The sequence below is a fragment of the Polypterus senegalus genome, chromosome 6 (genome assembly GCF_016835505.1).
Source record: "Polypterus senegalus isolate Bchr_013 chromosome 6, ASM1683550v1, whole genome shotgun sequence".
Lineage (NCBI taxonomy): Eukaryota > Metazoa > Chordata > Cladistia > Polypteriformes > Polypteridae > Polypterus > Polypterus senegalus.
The window spans coordinates 173,512,655-173,527,746 of NC_053159.1; the positions used below are offsets into that span (position 1 = coordinate 173,512,655).

General features: G+C 42.2%; 1 protein-coding gene across 1 annotated transcript in view; it reads right to left on the minus strand.

Annotated features, from left to right (window-relative positions):
- lrp2a (low density lipoprotein receptor-related protein 2a) overlaps positions 1-15,092 on the minus strand; it is a 248,832-nt gene that overhangs the window by 223,574 nt on the left and 10,166 nt on the right. The window contains 4 exon segments of the mRNA XM_039757567.1: positions 5,182-5,325; positions 9,261-9,377; positions 12,632-12,745; positions 12,904-13,014. Coding sequence (XP_039613501.1) covers positions 5,182-5,325; positions 9,261-9,377; positions 12,632-12,745; positions 12,904-13,014 — 486 coding nt within the window.

The following is a 15,092-nucleotide window of genomic DNA, read 5'->3' on the forward strand; positions in this document are numbered from 1 at the left end:
AGAGTAAAAAACATGTTACCATGGATTTTTTTTTTTGGATACATTGTCTGATGACTTCTCGTTTTAGTCAGTTACAAATAGAAGGTGGACGATGCTGAACTTTAAGGACCTTCACAGAGCAATTTATGGTGGTCCATGATGAACCGATCCTTCCTTCTGTCAGTCTGACCAAAAATCTTGACCAAGTTCCTTCCTGGAGTACCACTGTGGCTACAGTTTCACAAGTCACTCGTATGTCTCACTAGTCTAACTGTTTAGCTGGCCTTTTTGCTCTTTTCTTATTCTGTATTTAGATTAGTGCTGTAGTGTGTGATCTTTGTATCTATACTAATAAAAGGCAAAGCCCTCACTGACTCACTCACTCACTCACTCACTCACTCCCTCCCTGACTCATCACTAATTCTCCGTGTAGGTAGAAGGCTGAAATTTGGCAGGCTCATTCCTTACAGCTTCCTTACAAAAGTTGGGCAGGTTTCATTTCGAAATTATACGCGTAATGGTCATAACTGGAACGTATTTTTGTCCATATACTGTAATAGAATGCAGCTCGATAGCCGTGGGAGGCGTAGTTGCGTCTCGCGTCATCACGCCTCCCACGTAATTGAGTGCCTGCCCATATAAGGTAAATATTCGCGGGTGAAGGACTGTGCTTAGCAAATTCATAAGTAAAAACATCTGAATCACAAACTGATGTTAATTATATTTTGTCCATTAATACTTATGAAATAATTCCAAATAGTCTGTCCGCTTCCTTTCATAGCTGTTCCGATAGTTGTGCTGCTTCCAGGCATGTATTTTCGTATTAAAGCATTTAACCAATCACATTTCAGCCATCATTTGCTGCCAGGCAGAGAGGACTTTACAATCCGTTGTGCAGGCACTCGAGCACAGAATAAATGTCGATTAACCTGTTGCTTCAACCAATCAGATTTTGAGTTGGTGTCAGTAAGGCCCTGTAGCAGGCGTAAGGCGACGTCACCATATTCAGACCCATTGATTGGATAGAAGCCACAGGTTCGATTTTCAGCATTAGCTTCAATGGGGATAGAAAGGGACTTATTGATGGAACTGAGGAGCATGGATAATCCGTACGACAGAGTGATTGAACTGTTTTTGAGGAAAGAGAGGAGGATGCATTTTTGTTTACAAATAATCCAAATTTTTGGTGAGTAAAATGTTGCAATTCTATCTGCGATGCAGTGGCTCTTTATACTGTATTTCTGTATATTAAGATGGTTTTTATAACCATAAATTAGTTTTTGAGGGGCGGGTTGATTCAGACGGAGCAGTACTGAAGGCCTAAGTGTGAGATGCACGGTCTGCCAATGGACCAGATGATACATAAATTTAATGAACATTACATCCCGAAAATAAACAAAACTGTAGAGAGGCCCATGATTAAATGAACGGTAAAAAAGTAAGAGCGAAGCAATGGTGACTTATTGAGGCAGGCAGGCCAGAGCACAATAGCATGAGGCTCGATGTAGTGCGCGTTAAATCGATCTAAAATGTGCGCTCAGATTCGAAAAAATATATCTTTTCAAGTTCTATTTGGATATAAGTAGATTCTGTTTAGTCGACAGAAATATCTTTGGTAGGAATGTAAATTGAATTTAGTCTTTACATTTCTATGGTGAAGAAAAATGTTTGCAATGATGACTAAATTTAACTTGCATTCCTACCAAAGATATTTCTGTCGACTAAATAAAAATTACTTATATTTAAAATTTAAATAGAACTTGAACAGATATGATAGTTCATAATGCCCACGCAACACTACGTGCACATAAGAGCGGAAGTCATCTGTTTTAACAAGCAGTGTATTGCACTGATAAGAAATAGCCTGCCCATTTAATTATTTAGGAATGGATTGATAAATTAAGATTTTGTACAAATATTGTTCTTCGGTTTTCTTCCTCGATGGATTCTGGCACACCCAGCAACAGCTGCTCGCACCCCAAAAGGGTGTTTATATATATATATATATATATATGTGTGTGTGTGTGTGTGTGTGTGTATATGTATGTGTGAATATATGTAGATATGTGTATATATATGTATATATGTATGTGTGTATATATATGTGTATATGTATATATGTAGATATGTATGTATCTGTATATGTGTATATGTATATATATGTTTATGTGTATGTATATATATATATGTGTATATGTATATATGTACATATGTATGTATATATGTATATGTGTATATGTATATATATGTTTATATGTGTGTGTGTGTATATATATATATATATATATATATATATATATGACAGCAACACTCATAACAGTGACAAAACAATTACATTGACAATCATGATACATTATTTTCAAAATGTTTCCTTTTCTTTTTCATTACTTCTGTAACACACTACTTCTCCACTGGGAAGCGCAGGTATTTTGCTAGTAAAGAATAAATTCAGAAATGTGTTTTGATCCTTGAAGCCTACGAAAAACTTGTAATCCCAGCCCACCTTAAATCCCTTCGCACTTCTCCATCAGCTCAAGCCTCTTTATCTGGCAGTGAGGTGCCTGGAGTTGTATAGAGTAAATAATATATCATTATTTGGAGCACATACATTTCATGTGTGTTCCGTTTCTACAATGATTTGTGTAAACAAGGATGAAATGCGAGGCAGGAATTGTTGAACACATACATAAAGCAGAAACTTTTTCCATGTTATACTAATAATGATAAGAAGTGTATAATGTTTGAAGACTTTAGTCCAAATATCAAATAAACATGTGCGCGTTTATTCAAGAATATAACCAAAGAAAAAAAAATTATTCAATTAACATGTTGCTGTGAATTAAAATCCCAAGCTCAAATGTCAGTCGACAGAAAGTTTACATGTCTTCTTGGATGGTGCAGAAATACGAATTGCTGCCTTATAACTGAAAAGTTGCTGGTTCGAGTCTGGGTGCTCGGCGTTTTGAGTAGTGAGCTGCTATAATTATTACTATAATATAATAAAAACATGCGTTTGATTTGAGTCTGTGACATCCAGTGTAAATTTTAGCTACTTGTAAAAGCACTTTTTTATTATTCAATTTTATTCTGTCAGTGACATTCATGTGGTAGAACAAACTTGCCTCTCCCTCTCTGAGTTGGTGGCGTTTACCTCCAGTCTTTTCACACAAGCAGTGCTGTGGCTGATGCCTGTTTCTTACAGGGCACCATGGGATTTGGAGTTCGGCTTCACAGCACTGCTGGGTACTGTGGGTGCCACCAGAAGACCCTGCAGAAGGATTTGGAGACTTATACTTTTTACATAGCCTGGAAGTACTATAGAGTCATGGGGACAGAAGCCCAGAAGTACTTCCGGGCTGACGGAAAACTTGATCTGACCCGGAAGTGCTGGCAAGTCACGTTGACAGAAGAGCAGAAGCACTTCCAGGTCAAGAACTATATAAAGAACCGCAAAACACCCAGCAGGGAGCCAGAGTCGGGAGGGGGTGGACAAAGCTTGCTGGGAGGTGTTGAGAAGAAAGAAAAGAGATAATTGTGTGATGTATGGTGCTTTATTACCTGTTTGCCTGTGGCTGTGGTAATTAGAAGAGCACTGTTTAAGAAGAAGAAAAGAAATAAATCAATTCGTGGTGCTTTTAACTCATGTTGTCAGTGTCTGTCTGTTGGGTTAGAGAAGTGACAGCGCCCTCTAGTGTCACACCCTCTAAGAGCAACTCCCAGGACAAGCTTCAAACATAAGCGTGTGGGGTATCAGTTTAGACTATTTCAAGGTCAGTGGTTATGCATATAATGCTATTTTTGATTTCTGATCCTTTACTAGACATCTATGGACCTCAGACGGAGAGTGAAAATGCCACAGATCTATTACAATCAAGAATATTTAGACTTTATACATTTAAAGTGAAGCACACATTTTAATATTTCAAATATTTTATACAATTATTCTTGCTCTGTGGTGGGCTGGCGCCCTGCCCAGTGTTTGTTTCCTGCCTTGCACCCTGTGTTGGCTGGGATTGGCTCCAGCAGACCCTCATGACCCTGTAGATAGGATATAGTGAGTTGGATAATGGATGGATGGATTATTCTTGCTTATTATGTGTTTCTACCTCATGAAGTAAATCATTATATTTCTTGTGAACACCCCAAATTAGGGCAGCTTACACTAATTCAGAGTGTTTGGGTATTAACTTCACAGGTAAAGAAAGGTGAATCAAAATCAATATGGATAAAGAAAGTTAACATTTAAAGATGCAGCAAAAATGGAACTTTCTGAATTTCGTTTACATGTAAATATACTAGCACATGTTTCTTTAAAAAGACTAGTTAAACAGTTAAATCTTTTAGAAGTAAGACTGGGGTGGCACGGTGGCGCAGTGGTAGCACTGCTGCCTCGCAGGTAGGAGACCTCAGTTCACTTCCCGAGTCCTCCCTGTGTGGAGTTTGCATGTTCTCCACGTCTCTGTGTGGGTTTCCTCCAACCGTCCAAAGACATGCAGGTTAGGTGGATTGGTAATCTTAAATTGTCCCTAGTGTGTGTGTGCCCTGTGGTCAGCTGGTGTCCTGCCTTGCGCCCAGTGTTGGCTGGGACTGGCTCCAGAAGACCCCCATGACCCTGTAGTTAGGATATAGCAGGTTGGATAACGGATGGATGGAAGTAAGACTGCAGTATTTATTTGTGAAACAGCCTGAAACAAAAACCGCAGCCACAGTGGTACCCCCGGCCTAAACTTGGGGACCCCTCCTCATGGCTCTTTTAGAATTACGACAGCCTGTCCACCCCACAATATGCTCCAGGCGTACACTTCACAGATGACCAACTCTCTCCATGAGGACATCCTACCATTTCTACATATTGAATGATATGCTATTTATTCTACAAAGTTATCTTATAGTTTCAGGTGGAACTTTTTAAATCCCCAACAATCCACCCTTCCATTCAGCCAGTCACACCCTCTTCTTCCCCCCATGTCTGGTCAGACTGTGCTACTTCACTCCTCTTGCTAATTTCTCTTCTCATTGTGTCCCAACCCTCAACCTACCCCACATGGTATCTGACCATCTAAGTTATTGAAAAGTAAGTACTGACCACCATCAAATCCCTCCACTTGCAGTATCATCTATGAGTCCCATCTGGAGCTGTTTGTTTGATGAAACGCTAACATTTTTAAGTTAAAGCATTGGCATAAAGCTAACAATACTTACTGCAATTCCTGCCTGCAGTGGTGTTGGTTTCATCTTCACCAAAAGTGCAGTCTTCACGTCCGTCACACACTTTCTCCAGTGGGATGCACAGGCCGCTAGAGGGACACGGCCACTCCCCAGGATAACACTCTCGATTGGACAATTCTACCAACAAGAGACAAAAAAAAGTGAAGAATTAATAAGGGATTATTTACACTTGTTTTGACAAAGGGGGGAAAAAACACATTGAGGGGATGTCACAATATGGAGTCCCAGACATAAGCAAAACGGGGTGAGGCTTCCAAGATGAACTACATAAGCAGGCTGAAAGGGGCTCACCCCAAGGAAGCCTGACCTCTCAACCACACAGGCAGGCTTTGGGCCGTGTCTAGGCCACAAAGAGTTGGTTTCATGAACAGGCTTTTAAAGTTCAAATCACTATAAACGTCCTAAAATGCCGCTCAAGCGAAACGAAAACTAAATAAACCTTTGGTCTGAGCAACAAATCTAAAAAGAATCTTTATAATGCATTTATTTAACAAAACAATTAAAAAAATGGTAATAAGGGCCAAATATGTTTAAAGGACTTGGGCAATCAAATGTAAACAAGAGCAAAATCCCAAATTATCTATATATATAATTCACTAAGGAAAGACAACCATGGAAAGCACGCCAGAAGGGGCGTGGATTCACTAAGCCGCCGACAAGTGAGACACCTATGGCGCATGCAGGAAGGAGCCATGCCCACCAACTCCAAGACCATTGGATATGACGACAACTCACAGAGCCACGCCCACCAACTCGGACGCGACGACACAGAAAAACCGGCGTCATTTATATTCGTCTGTCGTAGAGATCACATGCAGCTCCGACCCACGTTGACTGTTCATAGAGGCATGTTTCTTGCAGAGGTGAATCGCCATATGCGGCGTGTAAAACTGTTTGTGAGGGGTATCCCATGGGATCCTTAAAACGTTCCTTTACAACTGAGGTTAACACACAATAAAGTAAGCAGTCTTTAAAAACCGAGTTTTCGGTTACGACGTACGACCGCGTGCACTATAGCAAACTGTTTTACACGCTACATAATTCGCATCCGCGACAAACATGCGTATTCTTAGATACTCCTGCACTTTGTACACACCCCCCTCCCACCGTGGTCGGGTGTCTTGGTGGATTATATATAGAAAGGCGGCCAAAACCGCACAGAGCAATGAAAAGTCTACGTGAGTCACAGGTGCATCTGGACTGTACAAAGACGACACATGAGCAGGCAGTGTATACTGAACGAGAAATCAGCAGACTAGCATGACGCAGGGAGCAGAGTGGATGTCCTTCTCCTCTCCTCCCGTTCCACCTTGAGTGCTCCACGGACGATTGTGTGTTGGTTCGTTCCGTGCATTGGTTAAAACCCAATGAAGGAAGCAGTCTTTAAAAACCAATAAGCCCTGTGCCTCTGTTTCATTACCGTCTCACCTGCTTCACCAATGCAGGCCCCGCAACAGCCACCCGGGTAACCAAAGTCTTTGGGTTCAGGGGGGAGTATGGTTACAAAGCTGAAATTTAAAGGAATTGACGGAAGGGCACCACCAGGTGTGGAGCCTTTCGCTTCATTTGACTCAACACAGGAAATCTCACCAGGCCCGGACACGGACAGGATTGACAGATTGACAGCTCCTTCTCGATTCTGTGGGTGGTGGTGCTTGGCAGTTCTTAGTTGGTGGAGCGATTTGGCTGGTTATTTCCAAAAACGAACGAGACTCTCGCCTGCTAAATAGTTACACGACCCAACAGCGGTTGCCGTCCAAATTCTTAGAGGGACAAGTGGCTTTCAGCCACGTGAGATTGAGCATTAACAGGTCTGTGATGCACTTGTATGTCTGAATGTGCTACACTGAATGGATCAACGTGTTTCTACCCGGCGTGGGTAAGCCGTTGAATCCCATTCGTGATGGAGACCGTGGCTTCCAATTGTTCCCCACGAACGAGAAATTCCCAGTACGTGCGGGTCATACGCTCGCACTGATTGCGTCCCTGCCCTTTGTAAACCTCCCCATGGTCGGGTGGATTATATATAAAAAAAAAGCAGCCGGAACCGCAAAGAACAATGAAAAATCAACGGGGAAACCGACTAAGGCGGTGTTTGGAAAATTAACAGTCAATGTGACTCACAGGTGCGTGTGGACTGTACACAGATGAAAGCAACTCAGCTAGGGAGTTGGGCAGTGCGTACTGAATGAGCGCCGTTCAACCCCGTCCTTCGCTTTGGAAGGAGAAAGCGCGACGGCTCCTCCGGTTTTCAGTCACGGACAATTGTATGTTGGTTCGTAGCGTGCATTGTTGCAATGTTACTTTTCTTGGTGGTTTATTAAATTACGGATTTTTCAAATGTTTATTTTTTCCTCTGTGCTTAAAAATCATTTAAAAAGCGGCCTGATTATGCGGCGTATGCTACGTCGCAGGTTGGCTAGTTAGCATTAATCCAAGACACCAGAAAAACCAAGAAAGTGGCACATTACAAATAAAGGATCCATTCTCATCTTTTCAATATAAAGGCTGAAGACCATTGTTCAGCAGTGACATCATGGGGCCCTGCCCATTGGCATTCCACCCACAAAACACAAGGAACTTAGGAGAGCAGACTACAAAACATACTGTAGATACGAAATAACTGTTATGAAATGGAGTTTCTTCCAAGAAAAAATAGGTGTAAGGCTTCCTAAAACAAGCCAGGAAGCATGCCAGACTCCTATATTATCTGACCTGAGCAGGACCCCTAAGGCTACCTACAGGCTTCAGCTGGAGCAGGTCCAAAAATGGGGAGTTGGTAAGGAAGAAAACAAAAACAAAAGCCCCAAAAGAGGAGGGATGACCACAAATGCTTGGACTGTAGTAAAATGACCAAACAAGAATCTTTATAAATAAATGAATGATTAACAAAAAAATAAAAAGCACAATGAAAGGCTGAAAAGAGCAAAAGGAGACACCATGGAGTTGCCAAAAAATCAATCCACAACAAACATGTCTGAATACAAAATCAGAATCTTCATAACAAAGTGAGATTTAAACCAAAATCCAAAAAATCTGACACAGAAAACAAAATACTCAATGAAACTCCAACAAGTGGTTCCCACTTCCTGAGCCTTCTCAGCCAGTTTAAAGAGCTAAGGGTGGAGTCAGGAGTGGTAAAGGGAGGGGTCAGAGTGGCCCGCCTCTTGGAGCTCCTCCCACAAACAACAAGGAGCACAACTACATTTAGAAAAAGGGAGAGTAAAACAATCATTAAGTCACATATTAAATCAACAAAAATAACAAACAGAAATGAAAAATATTAACTTAAAATTAACAGAAACAACAAAAAAACATAAAATAACTTCAACCAGAAACATAACAAAGTCACTGAGAGTTTCCCTTAAGTACTAAATCTGATAACTGGAAGAATCCTAATATTGGGCTAAAATCAATGTCATGCATATCAAACCATTCTTTGACCACCTATGGATGAGCACAATGTCATGCAGAAGTGTCCATCAGCATCAAAATAGAAAATCTTCTCTACTAGGTGGGAGTACTAAAAGATCCATCCATTATCCAACCCGCTATATCCTAACTACAGGGTCACGGAGGCCTGCTGGAGCCAATCCCAGCCAACACAGGGCACAAGCCAGGAAACAAACCCCGGGCAGGGCACCAGCCCACCGCAGGTACTAAAAGATAACATTTTATTTATTACATTCAGTTTGAGCATCAGGCAGTCCAATGTAAACCAACACAATCTCCTAACATCTCAAATCAAGTGTGACACCACAATCAAGGCCTTTACACAGCCATAGTTGCCCCAGCTAATGATGTCCTTCACTGACTTCCAAGCCAAAACAAACAAATCCAGCTCCTCATGAGACATCAATAAGATAAAAAAAAATTCTCATAACTAAATGCAAATGTTTTCCATAAAAATACTAAAAGGTGACTGAATTTCCATTCCTCACTGTCGAATTGTTCAGTCACCCTCCAGAGTGATACTCCATTTTTAAATCTCAGCCACTTTTTCTTTATTTTAATGACCCCATATTTATAAACATGCTCAATGTAAAACATACCACATCCTGTTTCATCTGTATTGTCTTCACAATCATCATCCCCATCACAAAGCCAGCTCTGGTGAATACAGCGCCCACTGGGACAGGTAAAGTAGCTGCCACTGCAAGTTGGATAAGCTGAATAGAAGGGGACAGACAATGGGTGTTAGCTGAAAAACCTGGACCTGTCCAAGACCACAAGGAGGGCGGCGAGGCTGATGAAGACCAAAGGTGAAACTCGAGATCATGAGCTCACATCCAAGATCAAACTGGACTTTGCTGTCCACAATAACAATAAACCAACAGTGTTGAACTGTTCATTCAGTCGCAAGGCTTTGGAAGATGTTCTTCATTAAGTTGTTGGTTTTATTTCACTGCATGTAGCCAGAAAGTGATGTTTTAATTTGGACTTGTGGTCTTATTACAACTAATAACAAGAACAACAATTAAAATGACAAGATGTCAGTATGCAATGCGCTCTTACATTTGAGACAGACAGATAGATAGATAGATAGTGTGGTCTATGGCTGGCTTGTTATCCTGGCCAATACTCCTAGGCCGCCAGATGGAGCTCTCCCTGCAGTATGGAGGTGCCCCGGTTACCAACAGGGAATCATGGACGATGGAGTTTTGCCCCTACAGCCCTGCTGGATACCACAGGGGCCAACTGAGGACGCTACAGGGAGGCCCAGAGAGTCGTATTTGCCCTACGCCCTGGAAGTACGTCTGAGTCACATGGACAAGAGGAATGACGTACTTCCGGGATGAAAAAGAAGACTTTTTTATCTGACCAGAAAATGATAGAAGATCACATGGACTGGGGGACTGGAAACACTTCAGGGTCAGGGACTATAAAGGATTGTGGGGAAGCCCCAGACGACGAGCTGAGCTGGGTGGAAGGGTGGCAACGCGTCTGGGAGTGGTGGAGAGTTTATTATTGTAGTGTATTGTTTATTTAATGAGTATTGTGGAGAGGAGGGTGCTGTGTGTACTGTTGTGTAATAATAAAGTTAACATTTGGACTTTTACCTGGTGTCTGGAGTCAAGTCTGAGGGTTCAAGGGAGCGATAGCGCCCCCTATCTGTCACAATAGATAGATAGATAGATAGATAGATAGATAGATAGATAGATAGATAGATCCAGTGCTTGCCACATGTGGGTTTTGGAGGACTCCCATGTAAGATCAGAGTATTCCACTCTTTTAATGATATTACTTGTTAGTACTAATGGCTGTATATATAATGAATTCAGAAAGTATTCACACCTCTTCACTTCCTGCACACTTTATTGTGTTGTAGATTTAAATTTGATGTGGATAAATTTTGCCATTTTTGCCCATCAATGTACAAATAACCAATAATGTTAAAGTGAAAATGTGTTTTCAGAAATAGTTGCAAATTTATTAAAAATCCAAAACTGAAATCTATCATTCATGTAAATAATCGGACCCTTTATTTAGTACTGTGTAGAAGCCCCTTTAAAACGACTGCAGCAGTTTCAGTTCAGTGTAGTCTTCTTGGGATGAGTCTTTACGTACTTTGCACACCTGGATTCCTGCAGTTTACTTCATTCTTCATGGCAGATCCTCCTAAGCTCTACTAGATTGGATGAGAAGCATCTGTAAACTGCCATCTTCAGGTCTCTCCACAGATGTTCTATGCAGTTTAAGACTTGCCTTTGGCTGGACCACTCAAGGACAGGCAGACTTGTCCCAAAGCCACTCCAGTAGTATCTTGGCTGTCATTGTTATGTTGAAAGGTGGACCATCACCTCAGTCTGAGGTGCCATTGCACTATGAAGCAGGTTTTCTAAAAGATCCTCTCTGCATTTGGATGCATTCATCCTTTTCTTAATTCTGACCAGTCTGCCTTGTCCCTGCTGCTATGAAGCACCCCATAGCCTGATGCTGCCACCATGCTTCACTGTTGGGATAGTGTTAAGTACTAGATGACCAGTGTCTGGTCTTCTCTAGGTATAGTACTTGGATTTCTGCACAAAGATATCAATTTTTGTCTCATCAGACCAGAGAATCTTTTTTCTTGTGCTCCTAGAGTCTTTAAAATGAATTTTATACAAGAGTGCCTTCTAGCCACTCTACCCTAAATGCCTGATTGATGGAGTGCAGCTCAGATGGTCTGAAGCTCTGTTAGAATGACCATTGGGTTTTAATTCACCTCTATAATGAAGGTCCTTCTTGTCCAGTTACTCAGTTTGGCTGAATGGCCAACTGTAGGAAGAGTCCTGGTGGCTCCAAATGTCTTCCATTTCACAAACACTGAAGCCACTGTGTTCCTGGGGACACTTAAAGCTTTAGAAATGCCTTTATCCCTTTGCCTTAATTTGTGTCTCACCACTGTTTTGATCACAGAGGTCCACAGAGAGGGCCTTGGACTTCACGGCTTGATTTTTGTCTCGACATGCAGTGTGAGTTGTGAGACCATCAATACACAGTTATACGACGTGTGCCTTTCTTAATGATGTCCAATCATTTTGTTTTGCCACAAGTGGACTCCAATCAAGTGTTAGACGCAACTCAAGAAGAATAAAAGCAAACAGGACACACCTGAGCAGAAGTTGGACTGCCACAGCAGAGGGTCCGAATACTTATGAGAATGAGAAATTTCAGCTGTTGATTTTTAATAAATTTGCAAACCTTTTAAAATATATATTTTCACTATGTCATTAGGGTTATTGAGTGCAGACTAAATAGCAATAATGGCAAAAATTAGATCTACAACACAATAAAGTGTACATTGCCCATCAATGTACACTCAACAATCCATAATGTTAAAGTGAAACTGTGTTTTCAGAAATAGTCGCAAATTTATGAAAAGGCAAAAACTGAAATCTGTCATTCATGTAAATATTCGGACCCTTTATTCAGTATAGGGTGGTCCAGATCTAATTATGCAATTTTCATTACGCTATAACTTAAGTTTGTTACATAGAAAATCACCCGAAAAATCCCGGACCATCAAGAAGTGTGCGAACTGACGACTTGAAGAATCGTCTTTGCGCCGAACTGGAGTCATCCCCGCATAAATCAAAGTCATCCAGACGATCTGGACCACCCTGTACTGTGTAGAAGCCCCTTTGGCAGCAGACAGCTCAGAGTAGTCTTCTTGGGGTGAGTCTCTACGAAGGGGTCTCAATACTTTCTGAATCCACAGGAAGGACAAAGTACCCTGATGCTTCTCTTATCCAAGTTCAGATCAGGAGCAACTGATATCACTTGTTAATACCAATGTATATAAATCAACCAAAAAAATTGGTTTTCCTTTAATAAAATAATAATTTTGCTCTCCCCTCGAGCTGCACTCTAGCTATGGCCCTGAAACATATTTTCTCCATTCTGTGCTTTGTATTTAGCCAGAGGCAGGCGTCACACTTACTGCAGTTTCGCTCGTCACTCTGATCACCACAGTCGTCGTCGTGATCGCAGAGGTAGGTTTTAGGGATGCATTCTCCATTGGCACACTGGAACTGGTTGCTGTTACATCTGTTAGCTGTAAAATGAAATTAATAAGGACAACGGCTGAAACGGAATGAAGTTACGTCATTAGAATGGTTTAAGTAATGTTACTTAGCCAATCGGTGGATTTTAAAGAACCCCGAACTTTAAAATATTTTAAAGACAGCAAAGAGAAACTGAAGCGTCACTTACTGCAGTTAGCTTCATCTGAGGCATCCCTGCAGTTGAGCAGCCCATCGCAGCGCTGGCTGTGATTATAACAGGCTCCATTTGCACACGTGAGCTGAGCACACACGGGGTATTCTGGAGGAAAAAAAAACACCAGGACTTCTTAAAGAAAGTTGCTTTCAAAATGACTTATATTGCTGTAACACTTATTTCTAGTGTTGCTAAAGCTTTAACAATAAATACTAAATGTTATTATTTTTTTGTTGTGTTGATATTGCTAAAACCCATGTCCTACTGCACGACTTTCCAGTTTAAATGACCGTAGTTAGTCAGAGGATGTCATGGCACACTCTCATGGTCACTACTTACCATGGTTTTGCTTGTTTTATTTTTTACTTGCTGAAATATCCAGCATTGCATGTGAGGAAAATAAAGTGTTTTTTTTTTTTTTTTTTTAATTGTATGAGAAAATTATAATGAACAAAAACCACAACTTTAAAAATAAAAATAAATTAACAAACAATGACGACTCACTAATGTGCTTGTCTTATGGTCTTGTATGTATGTTATCATCCAGTTGACGCTCAGAACCGGTCAACTCTATTTAATTTCAAATGCAACAGCCGGGTGCGGTGGAGCGCAAACGTAAAGAATGCTGGCAGTCGCCTCCAGTTCGCCCTCTGGTGGTTGTTCCAAGTGTCACCTGGATGATAACACGCATACAAGACTGCAAGATCACCCCCACCCTACCCAGAAGGGGTGGGTTAGGGTTGATTTCATTCTACAGTATTTTTAATCGACCAATGAGAAACGTGTACCAAGTTTCATGAAAATCGCTCCAGCCGTTCGGAAGTGATGTTGGAACATACATACATTGTGGACTGGGACCCGGACACAGGCAGACGGACATCTTAAGTTCACCACACACTGTTTATTTACACTACTATTTACAATAATTACGTGCACTCACACACCCCAGTGCCTCCAGCACCGATTCCCCCAATGTCCAGGCCACACTCTTCCAGTCACTGTGCCTCTCTTTCGACCGCCTCCCATCCTCTCCCGAGCTCTGTCCTCTTCCACCCGACATCCACTGCTGACTGGAGGGAGGCAGCCCCTTAAATGGGAACCCGGATGGGCTCCAGCTGCTTCCCGGCAATCAGTCCTGGCCACACCCCAGTGTGGCGGAAGTGCCGGCTGCGCACCCGGAAGCCATCTGGGTGTCCCCTGTCATCTTCCCCCAGGGCTCCTCAGGCACCAGGGCGCCGCCTGGCGGTGGCCACGGGCCCCTACAGGGTTGGGCTTTCAAGCCCCTACCCGAGGCCCCAGTACAACCAGGGCGACGCCCCTCACGGTCTGGAGGAGGCACAAGCCCTCCTCTGGTCCTCCTGGGCATCCTGGCCGGGCTCCAGCCCTGACCGGGTCCCACACGGGATACTCCGGCATCGGGGCGCCGCCTGGCGGAGGCCACGGGTCCCTACAGGGCTGGGCTTTCAAGCCCTGTACCCGAGGCCCCCAACATAACCAGGACGGACGCCCCCTCACGGTCTGGAGGAGGCACAAGCCCTCCTCTGGTCCTCCGGGCTGGAGCTCCAGGCCGGGACCACAACATACACACACATACACTGACTTTTATATATATAGATTAGTTAAGCTTTAATATGTTCCAAAACTGTATATTATTGTCTTGCTTTATAATTTAAAGTCAAATATAAGATTCAGCATTACAAAATTTCAAGATTTAAAAAGTCTGAATTACCATAATTCAGGGTTATCGTAAAAAACGTAATTTACTACAAGAGGTAGATATAAATAATAAACAAGAATAGCTGCATCAGATATTTGATATTTGTGCTTCAGTTTAAATGTTTAAAGTCTAAATTTTGTCTTTTATAATAGAAATTTGTCATTTTTCACCCTCTGATGCAAGTCCATAGACCAGTGGTTCTTAAACTTTTCTTTTCTTGTGTCTTGTCATGTGTGCACGCCCAAAGGATGACCTTCCAGGCTCACCTAAAGTATGTGGTACCCCTCCAGGGTGACAGGTGGCACTGCCACCAACAGTCTTGTCTACTTTTTACCTCACAGCCACAAGAAATCCGCCCCTTGAGGGAAACAAAACCTAGGAAGCCCCACCCCTTCCAGTCCTCTCAGTATTAAAGGGAGACGCTCCTAGAAGATGGTATCTCAATGCAGACCTGACAATGATAGTG